The following is a 19,182-nucleotide window of genomic DNA, read 5'->3' on the forward strand; positions in this document are numbered from 1 at the left end:
GTGTTCCTGTCTGGCTGGTTGGGGAGACCAGAGACTTAAATACAAGCCTAGGCTTGGGCTCAGGGAACCAAGCCTTCAGAGCTGCTGGCCAGGAGGGTGGGGCCCCCTGAGCCTCTAACAAAAAATAAAGAGAATTCAAAAAGGGCATTCCGAGTGGGGGCGGGCGGGGTGGGGATAACTCCTCCTCTTGGTCCGGTACAAGTGACTGGGCTCTCTGGGCCTCAGTTTCCTTGATTGTAACAGGGATTGGGCTAGTGATGTCTAAGACATGGGTTCTAAACTTGAACCTGTGGTTCATCTCCCCGCATCCCCACCTGTGAAACTGTGCGTACACATACAGCTTTGTGGGGAGGAGACTTCATAGCTCTCGTGTGCTTTTGTAAAGGGTCCATGATGCAGAAAAGGTCATGTGCCACTGCTCCTACAGGTCCCTGCCAGACCCGATATTTCAAGGTTGAACCTTTACCAGTCTTTTGCATCCCATCACCAAGAAGCAGTGGGGCAAAATGTATTTGGTTATCTTAGCAAAGGCAGAAGACGCCAAGCCAGAATGCAAAGGTCGGAAGTAGGTGCTTTGGGCAGAGCCAAACCAGCACTCCCAGAGCTCCCACCTTAAAGAAATCAGATCCAAACAGGGGTTTAACTTCTAAACATAAAACTTTATTACATTTCTAGTTATGTCCTTTTGCATGATATATTTAGGACCAAGTAGTTAAGAGAAGTCCTACTTCAGGCTGATACTCTCAGGCTGATTTGGTTTCTACCCCCCACCGACAGAGTGACTCTTGTCCCCCTTCCCCATTTCAGCTTGAGGCACTTGATGTCATGAAGAAAGTGGGAGCTGGCTGGAGAGATAAGGCTCAAGTCTAAAATCCCCCAACACAAACTGAGGGGAAGTCTCCTTTCGCTCAGGATCCTCCCCAGGTTAGCGTAAGGAAAGAACACAGACATTTCCAGGGACACCACAGGAGGCTTTCATTTCCCTCAGACCAGGTGGAAGACACAGAGCGTTTCCCCTGCCCCCACCCTGGCCTCTCTTCCTCCTCGTTACTTCCTGGCCACACTTACAGTCCTACAAACCACCCCATTGCCTGACTTTTGCTCCTCACTTTCTGCTCTGAGCAGCTTAGGCACAGGAAGCCAGAGGTCTCTCTGACCAGAGATCTCAGAAGCACCCATGGAGACCCCAGGCGGCTGCGAACAGGCCTGTCCTCTCCACCACCAGAAGCCCAGGGGAGATGCTGCTCTGTGCTTGGCCCCTGTGCTTGACTTTGCTTACTCTCCTCTTCCTGTCCCGCTCCAAATAAACAGTATATATACATATGCCATTGAAAGAAGAGGGACTAAAGCGGGGGATGACCATGGGCACAGATTTCTTCTACTTTCACGAACTCAAAGGCACCAAGGGTTGTCAAAGGAGTACTGGATAATGGCCTAGCAGTCCAGGAGGCTGGGGACAAAGTTCTCTGGCTTTCTGGGGCATTGAGGGAGGAAAAAGCTCTAGTTACAGACCCTGGAAGCCTATGGCAGAGGTGGGAGGGGACACCTCATCACCTTGAAGTCACTTCTACTGCTCGTATTCCTTTTTGGCTAGAGAATAGGCTCTCCTAGTCCCTCCCTGCAACCCCAGCTGTTGAGAAGAGTTTGGTGCCATGTAGCGGGTGGAGGAAGAAGGCACATCTGCCTCGTGCTGTCTGGGTCTGCCAAAGGCAAGTTAGTCCCCAGTTCCTCCAGCCCACCAGGTACCTGTGCGTCCCCCGCCAGAGAGGCCACCCATCCCAGGACAGAAAAGAAACTGGGCATGTTACTGGAGGGGAAGGAAAGGGACGGATGTGAGGTCCAGACTCCAGTCACAGCCGCCCAGCCCTCGAGGGAAGGGAGAGCCCACGGAGGGGCGGAATGCGGTGCTCCTTAATTGCGATCACCAAGCAGCTGCAGCACAAAGGTGAAAATGTAAATGATGTCGGTGTAGATCTGCAGAGCGCCAGTGATGTAGTCCTCGGGGCTGATGGTGTGCTTCCGGTTCCCCAGGACCAGCTGCGTGTCATAAGCCAGGAACTGCAGGAACAGGGAAGGCACATGTGAGGACCCCGGGGCTCAGTGGCCAGAGGTCCTTTCTGGTTCTCGTTTCAGCTGTTCCCAGCAGATCTGTGCTGGGAGCCTCAGTGCTGCTCAGAGACACGCTAATGAACAGCACAGCACATGGTGTCTACTCACAAGGGGCCCACCATCTAGGAAGCGGAAGAGACCCACCCTCATCTGTGATATGGCTCCCTGGGTGTGCTCCCTAGCTGGTAGTGAACAAGAGGGGGCAGGAATGCCCAGAAAAGCAGTCCCCTCTTGACAGTGAAGAGAGGGATGGGTAGCTGTGGCCCGCCCCTGCCTCCGACGCAGCCTAAAATCATGCTCTATCCTTCTGGTCACTCCCTGCCCAAGCCCCTTAGCTCCCCTCCTGAGAGGGAACAGGTCCTTACTCACCAATGTGAAGCAGATGGCCCCCAGAGCGGCATAGACCATGTGGAGCCAGTAAATCTGGGGAGAGGGGGCAGGGATGGTGTTAGAGATCTTAGCAAAGCACGGGCCCAGGCAGTTCCTCAGAACTGGCTTCTCCCCAACCCCTGACTTCTGGCACTTGAGTCGGGAGACCCAGGAAGGTAGCTACATGAAGGGACCAGTTCTGCCTTCTAGATCGAGGAAGAAATTAGGAGGAGTAACATATTTGGGGTGCCTGGCTGGCTCAGTCAGTGGAGCATGCAACTCTTGATCTCGGGGTTGTGAGTTCCAGCCCCACATAGAGTGTAGAGATTACTTTAAAAAAAAGAATAGTAACAAATTTGGACAGAGAAAACAGAGGCCATCCTTCAGTGCTCATATGATACCAATCTCCAAAGTTAGGGTATAGAAGTATCCCCTGTACTTCTGGAAAAAAGCATGTGGTTGTGTTATCACTCTGGGAGGGGCAGAGCCAGGCAGGCACTGGTTGAAGAGCCCTGTCACCTCTCCCCCAGTCCTAGTCCACACTTAATCGTAGTTCTTGTAGCCAGCCTGGGAAGGAAGCCCCCAGGGACACTAAGGACTGCCAGAATCCTGGAGCCCTCCACCTGCCTGTTCACAGAAGGCCAGGGCCGGCCATGGTCTGGTAGGCAGGTGCCCTCCCAGCACTGTGCTCCCCTCCTCGCAGGTCCCTTCCATCCAAGCCCATCTTCTTAGTCCTGGGCACCTCTCCCATCTCCCTTCTAGAACCTAACCTCAGCTGTCAGGCACATCTCACCCACTACTTCCCATGGGAATTCTGCTATGCTGACCAGGGCTTCGGGTTCTAAGTCTCCCAGGGCCTTCTAACTCCACATAGAGATTACCCTAACCCAAAGGATGGTGCTCTGGTGTTGGTCCCTTTGCTAGCCAGTGGAGGGCTTCCAGAAGTCAGAGCCTGCCCAGAGGCCTGGGTGGGGCCTACTCCAACACTTTATATGGAAAGTCTCCTCTGAGAGCTAGGTTCACTGAACCCAGCTCTCCTAGGACACTCACATATTTGAAGGACAGCACAATGGCAGTAACAATCCCAGTCACCATCATCACAATTCCCAGGACGCAGAAGAGGCCTGTGCACGAGGTGAAGTCCACCTGCCGAGAAGGGAGAAGGAGGCACCCATCAGATGAGTGTCACAACCAGCAGCCCAGCCAGACTGCCCCAGCTCCCCAACTACGAAATCCCAGTGCTGCCTCCTAGAAGGCGCGGTAGTAACCATGACATTCTAAGAACCGATGCAAGGAAGAGTTTTGCAGGTGCAGATAGGAGGGGAAGGTGGTCAGGGTCTCTGAGGGAAATCCCTGGTGTAGAGCAGTCTGGGCCATGGCAGGCATGCTGCAGGGCCAAGCCTGGAGGGCCAGTTTATATAAATAAAGGGGGTGTGGAGTGGCCAGGGAAGCCTCCCACCCCCATACCCTCACCTTGGTCTGAAAGCAGAAGATGGTGACTGAAATGGACACCACAGCAGTGATGATCATTGCAATGATGACGGCCTTGGTTTCATACACGCTGCGGGGGGGAAAGGAGTGTGGAGAGGCCAGAGGCATAAGTCATACAGGAATGACTTCAAAACTCTCACTTCTAGAGGGATCCTGCCCAGCATCCCCTCCTCCACGCAGATGACTGCCAGCCCAGGGATGCCCCATTCCCCCATAATACTCCGCAAAAGTGTGGTGATTTGTCCCGAGTATACCTGGAAATGGTGCCCGTCATGAAGCCCATGGCAAGAGTCTGAGGGGAGGACAAAGACAAGAGTGGAACATGTAAGAAAGGCAGGCCCCTAGAGGCACGGCCATGGCAGACTGCCAGAGCTGGGGCCATGTGTGACTGAGTCCCAGGCAGCCAAGGGGAGACCGAGGTCGTGGGTCAGGTTAGGGTCAGGGGAGAGCACCAGGGACATCTTCCATGGTCATGTCTCCAGCCCTTCCCTGGGACCCACCCTCCCTCACGCCCTTCGTGACTTACAAAGATGGTCAGCAGGATGATGTTCCATGGGAAACGACGTCTGAAGGGAAAGAGATGTGATTAAGTGACTTGGGGACCACCAGGTGTCAGAGGCTCCTTGAGCAGAAGGTAGTTCTTGGCTCAGGTGCTTGGAGAATGAGGCCTTGACCTGGGGGAGGGAGGCTGGCCTGGCCTTTGGTACCCGCGCAGGTGTTCTATGCAGGGACAACATAGGCCAGTGGGACAGACTGCAGCTCATACACTGCCTGCCGGTGTAACTGTGAGAAAGTTACTCGACCTCTATGAGCATTGGGTTCTTCCTACTTGTGAAATGGTTAAAGCGTTACCTACCGTGCGGAGGTACCGTAAAAGCCGCAGCCACAAGACAGACTCAATCCCACACAGGCAAGGGACTCTGAACACAGCTGTACCTCAGCTGTGCCCATTACCACTCAGCTGCTGTCGGCATCCCCATTCTCCCCCAAACATCTGTCCCCCTGCCCCCCACCGTCCCTTCTCATCATCTGTCTGGGACTCACCTGGGTCCCTGGCAGCAGGCGAGGGTCAGGTAGGTGGCCAGGAAGACAGCACTGGCAAGAAAGAGATGAGGAAGTCGTCTCCAGGCCCGTCCACCCCCCAGCCCCCTCCGGGCCCCGCCTGGCAGCACTTAGCAGGCCAGCAGACTGGGGGCTCTCGGAAGCTGGGCGTCCACAGAACCATCTGGAAGTCTGAGGGGAGGCTACCCAGGACAGGATTATCCCAGCCAAGGCCCTGGAGATCCTCTGAGATGCGGGTTTAGGCAGGAAGGAGGCTGAAGGAGACTGTGGCAGAGAAGCTAAGAGAATTTGGGGACCATCTGGCAGTCTGCCCGTTGCCACCAGTCCCCCACCCCTGCTCTCAGGAGCTCTGTGGTGCTGTCAGTCCTCACTGGGTCACTCGCACACACCCACACTTCCCAGCACAGCTGGTAGCTTGAAGGGCCCCTCTCAGAACGGATATTGATCCCTGCCCTGAGAGAAGCTGGTCTGAGGTCCCCCCTCATCTCCCTGCCCAGCCCCCCGCCCCCAACACACGCACACACAGCAGAGGGGAGCAGAGACTCACTAGGACAGGTAGTAGACAAACAGGTTTCTCCTCACGAAATCACCAACCGGCTTTCTGTGGAGCATGGGAGGAGGGGAGAGGAGTCACACAAGGCTTGGCTACCTTCTTGCCCAGGCCCTCCCAGCCACCGCATGCAAAGTCCCCCTCGGGTCCATCTGAGCACAGGGTCCCCTCCAACCCACACTCCCCGCAGAGGACCCAGTAGTACTGGACAGAGTCCTCAGACTCACACAAAGGTGAAGATAGCGATGATGGCCACCGTGATAAGCAACTGGATGGAGATGATGGAGTAAACCTGGAACGCAAGCCAGGGTGCGGGGGGGGGGGAGCACGTGTCACACCATCCCCCCAGGAAGCAGCCAGCCATCCCCTAGGAGCCCCAAAGACCGGCTCTGATGGTGGGGAAGGGGCTCTTTCTTAATTTTGAAGGATCTAGTCTTACTTCGCTTCCACCTGAGGGCCCTCCCCTGCTGCTGTCTGTCCTGAAGGCCACCCCAGAGTAAGGAGTCTGGCTCAGAGCCTACCCACACTCCCAACACTGACCCCCACCTCCAGCTGCTCCTTACGATCCCCTCACCTCTGCCCCCACCCCCACCTACACATGTCCCATGGCTAGCCTGGCTTCCCTGCTTCCCCCCCCCCCCCCCCCCCCCCCACTACCAGGCTGGCTCCTCCCAGCTCACAGAGCACTCCTGTGCCGGCTCCTTTGCCCACCTAGAGTAGCGCATGCGCACATGGGGGCTGGGGAAGAGGAGGGGCATAAACAAGTGTGACTGTTCTGGCTGCGAGCTGCTGCCCGTCTCACAGGAGAAAGAAGTTTGGGGAGGGCAGGACACTTTGGCAGAGCCCACCTAGGTTTTCCCAGATTGAATCTGTCCCTGGCCACAAGGTCAAGGAAAAGAGGAGTGAGAGGCAGGGAACATGGGTCAGAGGAGATGCCCCCCCCAGCCCCCGCCATGGCAGGGCAAAACTAGAAAGACAATGGAAGGCAGCGGCATATCTCCATTGGAATGAGTGCCCGAAGTTCACAGTACCTGGCCACCTGCACCCCATTCCCCCAGCCCAAGAGGCCCAGGGACAGTGGCCTCCCAGCCCATGTCTGACCTTTCGGATGAAGGTGTGTCGGACTTTCCTGTCATCCCACTCTCCGGGCCCGAAGCTTTCACTCACTGCTCGCTCCTCCCCATCATAGCCTGGGCCTGGGGGGACAGATCACATGTGACCAACAGGGGAGTGGGACAAGTGGCTTCAATCCCGAAGCCCACATGACATTATGTCAGAGTCTCTAGTATCTCCAGCCAAAAGACAGGTGCCATATACTCAGGAGCTCCTGACCCCAGCCAGGTTTTCTAGACGCCCTCAAGGTGACCCAGTGCTGGCCTGGACACCACACAGAGCCATGTGTCCCTGCCACGAGGGGCCTGAGGTATGAGCCCATCTGTCAGTGCACACTCATTTGTTTTTTTTAAGATTTTATTTATTTATTTGACAGAGAGAGAGATCACAAGCAGGCAGAGAGAGGGGGGGAAGCAGGTTCCCCACTGAGCAGAGAGCCCCATGCAGGGCTCGATCCCAGGACCCTGAGATCATGACCCAAGCTGAAGGCAGAGGCTTAACCCTCTGAGTCACCTAGGTGCCCCAGTGCACACTCATTGAGGGCTCCCTGTGTGAGGGTGTCTGGCCCACACCTGGCTGCTCTGGGGTGTGAACACCCATGGTCCCTGTCATCTGGGGGTCACGACCTAGTAGGGAAGCCGGCAGGGGCCGGCTCGGAGCCTCGGTGACAGGAGCTGGCAGTGGCAGGGCAGGAATGAAGAGAGGAAAGGCAGGTAGACACACGGACTATACGTGCGGAGGATGGGGAACAGAGCGGGGGTCGTGTTCTCCATCTGGCAAACATGAGCATTCAGGGATGCTAGGGGTCTGCATGCCCAGGACAGGGTGTGACCATGAATGTGACTGGCGTGCGAACATCCCCGCCGGAACACGTATGAACAAGTGCAGGCGGCTGAGGGCTGGCCGTGGCCTGGCATTCCAGAGGCTGCGGGGCTCAAAATGTTCCTTCAGTGCTTCCTTGAGAACCACTTTCAAAATCCTCACATGAGCCATTCACCAAAAGTCGCCGCATCTAATCTCTCATTTTGGACCCAACAGAGCAGTTACCTGCCGTGACATATACCAAACATCCAAATGACTTCTAGACGTTTGCAAAACTCAGATGTTATCTTAACAGAGGAGGACCTGTTAGCACCAAGAATATTAAAAAAAAAAAAAAAAAAAGTGCTTCCGGTTCCAAAGGCAATTCCTGAGGGAGGAGTCTGGGCGCAAGGGGACAACTGTCTAATTAGGACACAGTAACTAGTTACTTCATCCTGCCACTTTCTCATGTGATGTGTAAGTTCTGGTGTGTGACTGTGGACTCAGTTTCCTTGCTGAATAAGGGGCTAGCAGGCATCTGGTGGGGGGGTGAGGTGCTGAGGGGGCAGGTGGGGGAGTTAACAAAGATGGGGAGACAGGAAGAGAGAACTAAAGAGGAAATGAAAAAAGGGATGAGACAGGAAGCTGAGAAGGAAGGAAAAGAGGTGTCTCGTGTGGGCCGAGAGCTGCCCCACCGTCCCCTCCCCCCAGCTCCCTTCAGGGACTCACCGTAGTGCATGGGCATCGGGTGGATAGGCGGCATCGGCTGTGGGTAGCCAGCGGGGTGACCGTAGCCAGGCTGGGGGTAGGCTGGGTAGGCAGGGTAGCCACCAGGCAGGACAGATGGCTGCCCGTAGCCCCCCTGGGGCGGAGAGCCAGGGTACAGGGGGTTGCGGTCCTCATATGGAGGGGGGGCGCTGGGGTTGGACATGGCCGCTCGAGGGCTGAGGGGAAACCCCAGCTGCTGGCACCTGAAATGGAGATGAGAAAAGCAATCAAGGGTGCCCACAGCCGGCACACGGGGCACCAGTCCAGGCTGTCCCTAAGGAGAGGGGACCCTCATATTCTCTCTCTTAATCATGATCCCCGTGTGTCACACTCTGCCCTCAGGCCATCCTCCCGATCCCCACAGTGCTGCTGGCCCCACCAGCTCAGCCCCAGCCACTCTGCCTTCATGCCAGCTTTCTGGCCATGGCACTACTTCGGTTCAGTTTCAGGCCCCAGGAAAGCAGAAGGGGAGATTTTTGCTGGAGCCCAGAGCAGTCACTGGGCCCCAGTGGTGTGAGGGGCGGGGCGGGGCGGGAACTCCCTGTGCTTCCAGGGACCAGCCAAGCCTCTGGGTGAGTCACAGGGCCAGCTGGGACCCATTGCAGGGGTCAGCCCAGCCCCCAGGGCAGCTGGCAGGAGCTTAGGGCCTGAAAGGCAGAGCTGGGGAGGAGCCAAGGCTCCAAGTGGAGGGGGAGGGGTGTGGACAACAAATGAACCCCAGGGCTGAGCCACCAGGCACCAAGCCGGAGGGCAGCCAGCCCACGGCCAGTGGCTGAGTCAGGGGACGCTGGAGAGGTCTAGGTGAGTGGGTGCGCTGGGCTGGCCACTGGGAGCTGGGAAGCTGACGGAAAGGGCAGGCCAGACACAGGGCTTTCTGGTTCCTTCAGGTAATAGCTGAGGCACATCCGATAGGTCTATAGCAGCCTCTGGCTGTGTTGTGTGGGGAGTGGACAGTGTCTGCAGGCCCCGAACCCCCCTGGAGGGACAGACACATGTCTTGAAACCCGGGGCCTCTGGTATCCCCATGTTCCCCAGCAGGGGCTGTGGCTAGGGGGAAGGAGAGCGCCCTGAGGAGTCTGCCTCCAGACCTGGCCCACACCTTCTCTGCAGCAGGAAGACTCCCATAGCCAGGGGAAGGCTGAAGAACGAGGAGCGGGGAGCTCCCAAAACAGCTCAAAGCAACCTCCAGGTTGTATGGCCCCAAATGCTCAGTTCAGATAAGGGAATCAAGGCGCCTAACAGTGAAGGGACGTATAACTCCCAGGGTCACAGAACCAGCAGAGGCAGGCAGGCAGGCACAACAGCACCGAGGCCTTCAGGGGACTGGGTATGCATGATCTGTGTTACACTGCGTTCGAGGGGCCTCTTAGGCCAGATAAATGTCCTCCAGGCCTGGTGTTCCCTCTGAGGTGGCAAAGCTGGGGCTGGAGAAAAGCTAAGGAGGAGGTCCCAGAAAGGCCCTATGTCCTTGAGCCTTGACAGTGCCACAGCCTCCTCCTACAGCATCTCCCCAGAGGCAGAACTTTAGGACCTCACAGGGAGGAAGCACACCCGGATCCAGACAGTCAGACATCCCCAGAACTTCTGCTGGAAGGAAGAGAGAACTGGCTTCTCTTACTAGGGTACTCCACGGAGTCCAGAGATCCGAGAAAGGACTGTGTTGCCTCTTCCCTCTTAGAAGTGGGATAGCTCAGAGAGGAGGTAGGGAGGGGCAGGGAGAAGGGATCAAGTAACACGCCAGGCCTCTAAATGGGTTACTTTGAGGAAAGCTGTTCTCCATCCTCCCAGAGTAGACAGACCAGCACAACAAGAATGTGTCAGGTCAGAAATAAGAAAGACCTTTCTAGCAGTGAGGGTTGACAGCGCGTCCACACCAGGCTTGTGGTGAAGGTCTACACAGTGGAGGAGAGTGACCTGATGAGATAAGGAGCCAAAGAGAAGAGGAAAAGACCAAACACTGAGTGCTGCAAGTTTCAGAAACAGGGAAACGAACTGCTGTGACAATATTCTGGTCTCCTGTAAGGGTAGGGAAATTAGCACAGGCAGTTGTAATATGTAAATTCTCATAGATTTTTCCAAAAGGATGAGACACAAACTGGCTCTCATCCCAAGGCAAGAGGCTCCTCTCTACAGCCCCCTGCCTGCCCGTCTCCAGGAGCCCCTTCTAACTCCGCCAAGAGAATGGCATCCTGTTTGTAGAGGTATGAACAGGTCACCTTCGCAGTAGGGCTCTCTGTCTGTCATCATTACGGCCATCCCGGCCCCGGGTCCATGGGACGCCCAGCCATCTGGGTGGTGGTACACAGGTGAACAGGCTGGACGTGACGCAAGAGACCCTGGCAGGGAAGGCTCCATGGTTGGAAGCCCCAGTGGGGCTACCACAGGGATGTCACCGTGACCCGGCCCTGTCAGCTGCTCAGGGTCCACCTCTGTAAAATGACATGTCACAGGCCAGGTGATCTGTGAGCTCCTTTCCAGCTCCAGCAGACCGAATTCTCAGAGGCACCCAGCTTTGTGGAGCTTGCCCTTTGTCCAGCCAGCAGCTGGTCCACCCTCCTTCCTCTAAGCTGAGCCAGGCCAACAGGTCCCTTCCCAGACCACAGGGGCTGTGGCCGCAGAGTGCGGGGTGAATCAGCAAGGGCAAGGTCAGCCTTGAAAGGGCCCCCCAGGAGACTCCAGCGGCCAGTTTCCACTCAGAAGGCTACTGACGCATAAGGACTCCCTTGCTCCTCCCTTGCCCCTCCCTCTGACTCTTCTGGTTTCAGAGGAATTCACCAGTAGGCCAGCCTGCTGGGACATAGCAGGTCATAGTCCAGGTGTCCAAGGGCTCAGCCACCAGCCCACGCTTACCAGAGACTGGCACTGGACCACTTCACCTCACTATGCCTCATTTTCTCCACCTGGAAAATGGGTTTAACACTATACTAGTACCCTCCACAGAACTGAACTACACATAAAGCACTTAGAGGGGTACCTGACCCCCGATAAAAACAGTAAATGGTGGCTGTTTTTAGTTATTATTTTATTAATCCTCACAGTAGTCCAACAGGGTGGGTAATGTTATCCCATAGATGAAGAAAGGATTAAGTCACTGACCCAAGGTTACTTAGCTAGGGTGCGATGAAGTCCACACCTGAGCTCAAGATGGACTCCAGAGGCCACACTCTAATCCCACAGCTGGACACCCTGTCCATCGAAGCCTCTCGTCACGTCTCATGGCTACCCATCTAACACTCTAGCAATAACAGAAGGCTTACATGACAAGTAGACACCGAGCTGTTCAGCCCCCTCTAAAATCCAGCCCCCAATCCCAGTTCCCAAATAACCACCAGGAGGTGAGGAGGGTGGTCAGAGATGGAGTCTTAACTGCCTGAGCTGAAAGCAAGTCCACTCATCTAAGACGAGCCAACCCCCTCGCTTTACCAACCACACAGGAAGGTAGAGTGACCCATCCATGGTCACAGTGTTGGGCCCAGGGCTGGGACCACATCCCAGCTCTGAGTCCTGGGCACGGGAGAGGGAGATGGTGTTCAGGCAAGTCAGGGGAGTGGCTAAGTTCAGCCTCACCTCTGAGCAGGGCCGGGGTAGGGGGGTGGGGGTCCGCTGACTGCTGCCCAGCCAAATGAGGGGCCTGGCCACTTCCATGGCCTCAAGGCCTCTGCTAAGGATGAGGCTTTAGGCTGGCCTCCGCCTAGGTAGTAGGGACAGGGGGAAGTAGTCGGTGTTTGCTTTTGTAGCTATGACTAAGGGCAGAAGCTGGAGCTGGAGAACGTGGAGTCGAAAGGGAATGAGGGGAAAGGGAAGGGAGACAATCCAGAGACCAGAAACCAGGAATCGGGTCATTTGGGTTCCGCCAGGAGCTAGTGGAGGAGCTCACGGTCTTCAGGGGCTAAAAGGGACCTTTAGGGCTCCCCACTGGAAGCCTGACTTGTCCTAAAACACAGCAGGTACTCAGCTTCTCCTGAACACACTCCAGTAACTGGGAGCCAGGCTGTTCCCTTGCCGGCAGCCTGAATCATTAGAACTTTCTTCCTCACCTTGCCTGTTATCACGACATTCTAACTCTGCCCCATCCCTGCCATGTTACAGAGCTAAGCTTGCTCCTCCATCCTCAGGACCCTAATGCTCCCGCAGGAAGGTGCCAGAAGCTCTCCTTTCTCCTCCAGACGCAGCCATCCTGGCAGCAGAAGCAGGTGGGCTCCGATGCAGGACTCGCTGGCTGTCAGGGATTTCCGATACAGCCGTGGGGTGGAATAGCCCCTTTCCCTGGAGCCAGCTCAGTGTGGCCACCACAGCCCAGCCAGCTGAGGCCCAGGCTCAGGCTCCCCTGGGGGCCCCTGAAGGGTTAAAGCTCTGGAATCTGCACAAAAGGGTTGAACCAAGAGGGTGTGTGTGTGTGTGTGTGTGCGCGCGCGTGTGCACTTGCGCTTGCAGAAAGGAGCAGCTGACTGGTCCAGGCAGCCTGCCCTCCTCTCTGCCAGGAACGGATGCCCAGAGTCATAATGGAAAGAATAGCTCAGAGTGTGCATCTCAGGAAACCCCACCCAGCAGAAGTAGGAGCACAGTCCTTCCCTCCCGTTTCCTTTACCTACCCCAACACCCCCAGCTCTCCCCGAGCCCCAGGAACCGGCCCCCCACTCCCCCGCCCCGGTCCCAGCTCAGAGCCACCAGGGCAGAGAAGTAAAAAGATACACCCAGAGGTGTCTGGGCAGGTCACCAGGCCGCCTGCATGCGGACCAAGAGGCCCAGAATCAACTTATCCTTCTGTCTGCTTGGCTTCTGGGAATAACAGCATGACGCGGAATGGATCTAAAAAGAGCTAGAGTGCCTTTAGAAATCATCTGGCTGTCTGACACACCAGGAAACCCCAATACCAAGAAAGTTCCTGCCCAGCACACAAAAGGCCCTGTGGGTCACAGGTTTGGAACTTCCATTCCCAGCCCTGCCCACTGTCTGAGAACCCAGGAACAGATGTAAGCACACACACAGCTGAGGCGGAGCCAGGACAAGCCACCCTCCTTCCGTTCCGCCCCCCTCCTCTGTGCCCCCACCCTGCTCAGAAACAGATAAGACTGTCAACCCTCGATTTCCCTCCTGGCCCCTGGGTCTCAAGCCCAGGGCAGCCTCTCCCGATTGAGCTGAGAGGGGTGGGGTGGGGAAGACGCCCTGGAGAGCAAAGGAGGACCCATGTCCCACAGCTCTGTCACCCTTCTTCACGGGGGGGGGGGGGGGGGGGGGGGGGGATAAGTGTGTCACCAGTGTGGGTAAGCTCAGTGAGTCCAACCACGTCACTGGTCCCAAAGGCCTGGAAGTGCAGATAAGGAAGGAGGATTCAGAAACCCTGCGCCTAGCCACCTCCTCCCTTGCCTTTCATCTCCGGCTTTTCCTTGCGTCTTGAGATTAGGAGGGAGGAGAGGCAGATGTAATTAGCAACCCACAGTGGAGAGGGGACTAACCCTTCCCTCAGTGGGCAGGGCGGGCAGGAAGGAAGAGAGTAGCTTATAGCAGTGAGTACTGGGTACCCGTCACTGGCTCCTAAGGCAGGTCTGAGCCTGACAACAGCCCTCTGAGGTGTGTTCTTACCCCCACTCTCCAGAGGAAAAAACTGAAATTCAGAGGAAAACAGATCTAGGGGCCTACAGCAGGCAAACATCAGAGATGTACTGGAACCCAGGCTAGACATCCGATTTTAGAGTCCAGGCCCTTTGCTTTTACACCTGCTTGGAACACGAGCCCCTCAGGCACCCCTATCAGCCACCTTTGTGCACAGACCCGCACCCAGGACTGGCTGGTGTAGTGAGGACCTTCCCCTTGGAGAGAGTCAGTCAACGCCAGAGCCGTGGGTTAGAAGGCAAGCAGCAGAGTTCTTGTCTGGCTCCTAACACCTCTGTGAGTCCAGGTGGGCCACTCCCCATCCCTGGGCTCTCTCTTCCCCACCATAAAACAGGTACACTGAGCCAAAAGATCAAGTCTATGCCAACTCCAACAGCCTCTGCTTCTGAAGGAGCAGCCTGACAGAGCACAGCGGGTCAGGGCAGACCGCCCTGCTTCATAAAGAATCTACACCTGGGCTTACTCCCCATCTAGAACAGCTACAGAGGCAGAGACACATGGCATGTTCCAGGGATGGGAGTGGCCCTAACAACCTCCCTCCCAAACTGTCCCCATATTGCCCTCTGGAACCTGCGGCCAGCATTTCCAGGGTGCTCACTTACCCCGCAGCCGCAGAGAAACAGTCTAACAGTGTAGACAAGAAAGACGACCAGATCAAGAGAACTGGGCTCCAGTTCTAACCCTGCCACCAGGCAAGTGACTTCCCTTGGCCTCCTTTCCCCACCCCCCAACACCAGCCCCCATGGGGCAGCGGGGAGGGACCAGTTACCCAGAACCCTGGAGCTGAGAATTAAACTCATCCAACCAGGCATTTCCCGGACTGCTCTAAAGAACAGCACCCCGGAGATGTTACTGGATGAGCTCTGAAACAGAGAAGTCTGAAAAACAATCAGTACCCCTTTCAGAAATTCCCAAGGCACAATGGCGTATCCAGCCTCTGTGCCGCCCTGCAGGGGGCAAGAACTGTTCAGCTTTGTTGAACCCAGCTTCCCCCCAGACTTCCTTGAGCCTGAAACAGTTTTAATCAGGGCACACCTAATTAGTATCCCGTGGGATCCTGACCAGTCCACCTTTGTTTTACAGAGACCCAACCCTGAGAATGATTCCTGTCCTAACCCCTCGTATCTTAAAGCCCCTGTCCTCCTAGCCAGCCCTCGGAGCAGTCACGTGAAGTACAAGCGTGCCCCCTCACTCTGCGTCAAGTGGATCCTTCGGGATCCTTCCTCTCCCCCCCACCACCCACCCCACAAGACAGCTCCTGTCATCTCCACAGTGGCCTTAATGCCAAGGGCTGGGCGACATCTTCAACCAGCACAGAACTAGGAGACTGGCATCCCCTAACATCACCCTTATGGAATGAGAAAAGTACCAATCATTAAATACAACGACTCATCCGTCCTCCTCCCTGACCAGTGTACTGAGGACTCTCGGCAGCCGGGACTGTGGCCTGTGGACTTCCGAACATCTTCACTTCCAAACAACACCCAGGTTTTGGTCTAGAAGCCCAGACTCTTAGGGTTGGAGGATCCAGTCAAGGCCATCCCCTCCACGGCATTCCCAGCAGAATATTCAAGAAGGCCCACATCGGTGTTAACCATATTGTCAGCAGAGGCCTCCTTCCCAGAGAGCTGTCTGAGCGTGCCCGCTCTGGCCCTCCCACTCCAGCCCTGTGAAGACACGAGCGTGTGTTTCTTCTCTGGGGTTTCTGCTCTTTCTGAAGGAGCCAGGGTGAGAAGTTTGGGAGGGTGGATGTGCTCTGAGGAGGACAGCTTCCAGCCGAGGCCCCCGTACCCATGGGAGGTGTTGTAGCTGAAGCAGCTGTTACCCCAGCTCCTGATAATGACGCACTCCCCACACTTTCAGTGTACCCCATCATTACCTCTCTGACATGCCCATTTTTACAAGTGAGGCCCTGAGGTCATGGCACCAGAAGACAGAGGAGGTCAGTGCCCTTGACACTGTGTGGTCCCACCACTTGTTCTTAAGTTACAAACTGGCTCTCTGTTTGGGTCCCCAGCCTAGAGGGCCAGGGACAGCAACCAGGTGAAGAGAAAGTATGGCTGCCACTTTGCCCCAGACAAAGCAGACCCAAGGCAGCACCTGACTCCCGCTGCCACCACTGGCCAGGCCAAAGGCACCAGCTTTGAAACCAAAGCTCACCAGTGAGATGAATATTTCAGAGCCCCAGAGAACTGGACACCCGAGGGACCTGCCCTGACATCTGGCTCTGACCCTAGTTCCCAGGCCTTCCTCCACTTATCTCACATCCTAAATTGGCATCAGGTAGAACATCACCCCCTGGATACCACACCCAGGCCACAGTGGGGTGAGGGGGGATGGAAACACCCCCCCCCCAAGGACAAGAGCTGACGCAGGAACCCCGGATCAGGGCCAAGCCTCCCAACAGCCTTCCCTGGCTTGCCCTCCCACCGTCTTCTGGCTCCTTGTCCGGCTCCACTTGTTTTCCCCTTTCCCAGGTTCCTGTTGGGTATTTATGCTGACCCAGAGAGGGCACGAGGCAGACAGCACTTCCTTGTTGCTTTCTCAGCCCAGCCTAGGGAAAGTGGCTGGAAGCAGGCGGGCCGAGGCAAAGTCACGGTAACAGGGGTGGCCACTTCTCCACGCTAAGGACATTGGGCCGCTGGCTGCTCCCACCCCAAAAGCCAGGCCCCCTCCCCCCATTCCCATACTCAATTCACCTGGCTGCGCCGTAGGCTGGCACCAGCCTCCCGGCCGCTCCCCTCCCCCTCCCGCCGGCCCAGGGCCCTGACAGCCCTCCTCCCGCGCGCGGCAGGCCACTCTGGGGGCTCGTATGGTGGACACACCCTGCGACACACGCGGCATTAGGAGGGAGAAGTGACACCCTCAGACCCTGGCCCGCTCGCCCGGGCCCACAACCCACTGCTCCGCTCCCAACGCGAAACAGGCACCTCTCGGCCGCCCGGACGCCGCGGGATAGCGAAACTCCAAGGGCAAGGGCCAAAGATTGTCATCCAGCGCAGCCTCCCCGGGCCGAGCACTCGGAGAAAGTTCGGGGCGTCACCCCAGCCCCCGCCCCATCCCCGTCGGCCCGCGGTCTCCCACTCCCGCCGGCCCCGGCCCCCTGACTTGCCTGGCCTCTCCGACGGTGCGCTCCCGGCCTCACTCCCGGACTCCCTTCAGGCACAGCTACTCCAGCACGGAGCGCGCGGGCCGGCCCTGGGCTGGGCGGGCCTGGACTGGGCAGGGCTGGGGTTCCGCGCCCCGCCCCGTCGCGTCGGCCCCCCGTGGGGCGGGGCCTCGGGATGCCGCCAGGGGGCGCTGGGGGCCGCCCGGGGTCCCGCCCGCGTCTGGCGGCTCCGCGCACGCCTCGGGAGGCCGGGACGACCGTCTAGGGTTCTCGGCTATAAAGGCAATACGTGATCATTGATGGAAACTTAGAAAACACAAGCATACAGGAGGAAAATCTGTTCGCTACACGCCTCCCGACTTCCTGCGGAAAGCGCGTGTTTTTTACTTGTCTTTCCAGAGTGGGGCGCATTGTATGATGTTTTATCCACTGCGTTTATTTTACTTAACATTTTATCATGAACATTTTTCTTGTCACTAGATAATTCTTCAAAAGCGTCATTTTAATGCCGCAAAGTATTCTATCACATAGCTATGCTGATTTATTAAATCAATTTCCTACCGGAAGACAATTAAATTGTTTCCCATTTCTCATTATCGGACACAAATCTGTGCTGAACATCCTTGACAATTCTCTTCTTTTAAAACCGAACGCACTTCACAGGTTTAAAACGTCAAATGTCCAAACATAAAGATGGAACTTGGAATCTCTCTGTCCCTGGGAACTAGGACATTTCCTGCTTGAAGTTACTTCAACCTGGAAAGCAGGTATTTTAGACTCAGAAATCCTGACTTGGGATGTAGGTTACTAGTATTCGTGGCCCTGTCATCTCAGCCCTCCCAGCCCCTAATGCAAGGATGCCCTCCGAGTGCTATTTTGCAGACCAGGAAATGGGTTCTGGGAATTTTTGAAACATCCCCCGAGTGTGTATAGTTGCAAAGTCCATGTTTTTTTCCATTACGCCAAAGCTGCCGGTCGTTGAACAGCTTTATTTCAGGCGCTTATCTAGTGCTAATAGCCACAAATCAACACTACTGCTGGATGTCTTTCTCAGCCTCTAGGGCGCTAACTTCTTGAATGGCAGCAGTGGGACCCTTAGACTTGACAGAATGCAGCTAGAACCCCTCCTGATTCCAGAGCCATCTCTAAGCACTTATCCTTCCATGATTCTCTCTGGTGGCCAGTCTAGCTTTGTCACAGACCAAGACTTGGGAAGGATTTAACCTGCGAGCCCATGAGTGAAAGCAGTGTGCCTACGAGTAAACATAGTAAGCAGGATTACCACTCAGATTGTATATTTCAAACGCCTACGAGTAAACATAGTAAGCAGGATTACCACTCAGATTGTATATTTCAAACCAATTAAAATAGAAATGTTTTTTCAAATTGCCTATTTGAAAGTTCCTATGTTTATTCGTATAGATATAATTTAAGTCGGAGTTACTTAGGGGGACTGGTGGACATTTTGGCAGGCTAACCCCCCCCCTCCCCCAGCCACCCCAGCTCTCAATGTGAATTCAGATCTTAGAAGCCATAGACTTCATTTTGGGAAGTCCCCTCCCAACATGTGACCTTCCAAGCAAGAAGGTCACACTACTCTACCCTGAGAGTAGAATAGGCCCTGGGTGAGAGGCAAAGCCCCAGACGTCTGGACACCTCTTTGCGTCCTCTACACTTAGGCCTCCTCTCCAGAAGGCACCCTCCAGGGGGTATAGCTCAGGGGTAGAGCATTTGACTGCAGAAGGCGCCCTCCACTTTCTGGAACTGCCAGGGCAGTCTCCAAGGAGATTCGTTTTCCAGCCAACGTTCACATCCGCCTTGTGGGAAAGCAGAATGTGGAGACACACACTGACAAAACTCCACACCAGCCTCACAGCATGCTTTCCTCTAAGCCCATTTTCGGATCATGGAATCAAGATTATAATCCTAAAAGAATCCGAAAGGGAGCACCTGGCCCAGGGCACGCCATGGGCATTCAGCAAATGATATCTCCTTCTCTTGACCCCCTTTTATCCCCGGATAAAAGGGATAAAGGCCTTATTTATAAGACTCTTAACAGATTACTAACTGAGCCCCTGCTGTCCGTCAAGCAGACAGGAATTTCTGGTTCCGGAGATGACAAACTGAAGGATGCAGCCCAGCCCCATCCTCAAGAAACTCACAGGCTCTCGGGAAGATTGTAAAAGAGTATATCGTT

At 55.8% G+C, this 19,182-nt stretch overlaps 2 protein-coding genes across 2 annotated transcripts in view; one reads left to right on the forward strand and one right to left on the reverse strand.

The window, feature by feature from the left end:
* Positions 1-19,182, forward strand: part of PNKD (PNKD metallo-beta-lactamase domain containing) — a 61,319-nt gene that overhangs the window by 2,733 nt on the left and 39,404 nt on the right. The gene's annotated exons all lie outside the window — the stretch shown is intronic.
* TMBIM1 (transmembrane BAX inhibitor motif containing 1) lies at positions 639-17,046 on the reverse strand. The gene is made up of 12 exons (XM_032857193.1): positions 16,989-17,046; positions 8,224-8,466; positions 6,683-6,782; positions 5,809-5,873; positions 5,579-5,632; positions 5,014-5,064; positions 4,496-4,535; positions 4,224-4,261; positions 3,952-4,039; positions 3,529-3,624; positions 2,479-2,532; positions 639-2,058 (listed from the first exon to the last, which is right to left on the reverse strand). The coding sequence occupies exons 2-12, from the start codon at positions 8,424-8,426 to the stop codon at positions 1,912-1,914; spliced, it is 936 nt and encodes a 311-aa protein (XP_032713084.1). The 5' UTR covers positions 8,427-8,466; positions 16,989-17,046; the 3' UTR covers positions 639-1,911.

This window comes from Lontra canadensis, unplaced genomic scaffold (genome assembly GCF_010015895.1).
Source record: "Lontra canadensis isolate GAN:19392208 unplaced genomic scaffold, GSC_riverotter_1.0 scaffold13, whole genome shotgun sequence".
NCBI lineage: Eukaryota > Metazoa > Chordata > Mammalia > Carnivora > Mustelidae > Lontra > Lontra canadensis.

Excerpts from the sequence above, each read along its gene's own strand:
- TMBIM1 (XM_032857193.1), bottom strand. The coding sequence starts at position 8,426 with ATGTCCAACCCCAGCGCCCCCCCTCCATATGAGGACCGCAACCCCCTG. Across the intron at positions 5,633-5,808 it reads ATCGCTATCTTCACCTTTGT|AAAGCCGGTTGGTGATTTCG; the intron begins GTGAGTCTGAGG and ends CATGCTCCACAG. Across the intron at positions 2,059-2,478 it reads GGGCCATCTGCTTCACATTG|TTCCTGGCTTATGACACGCA; the intron begins GTGAGTAAGGAC and ends CTGTTCCTGCAG.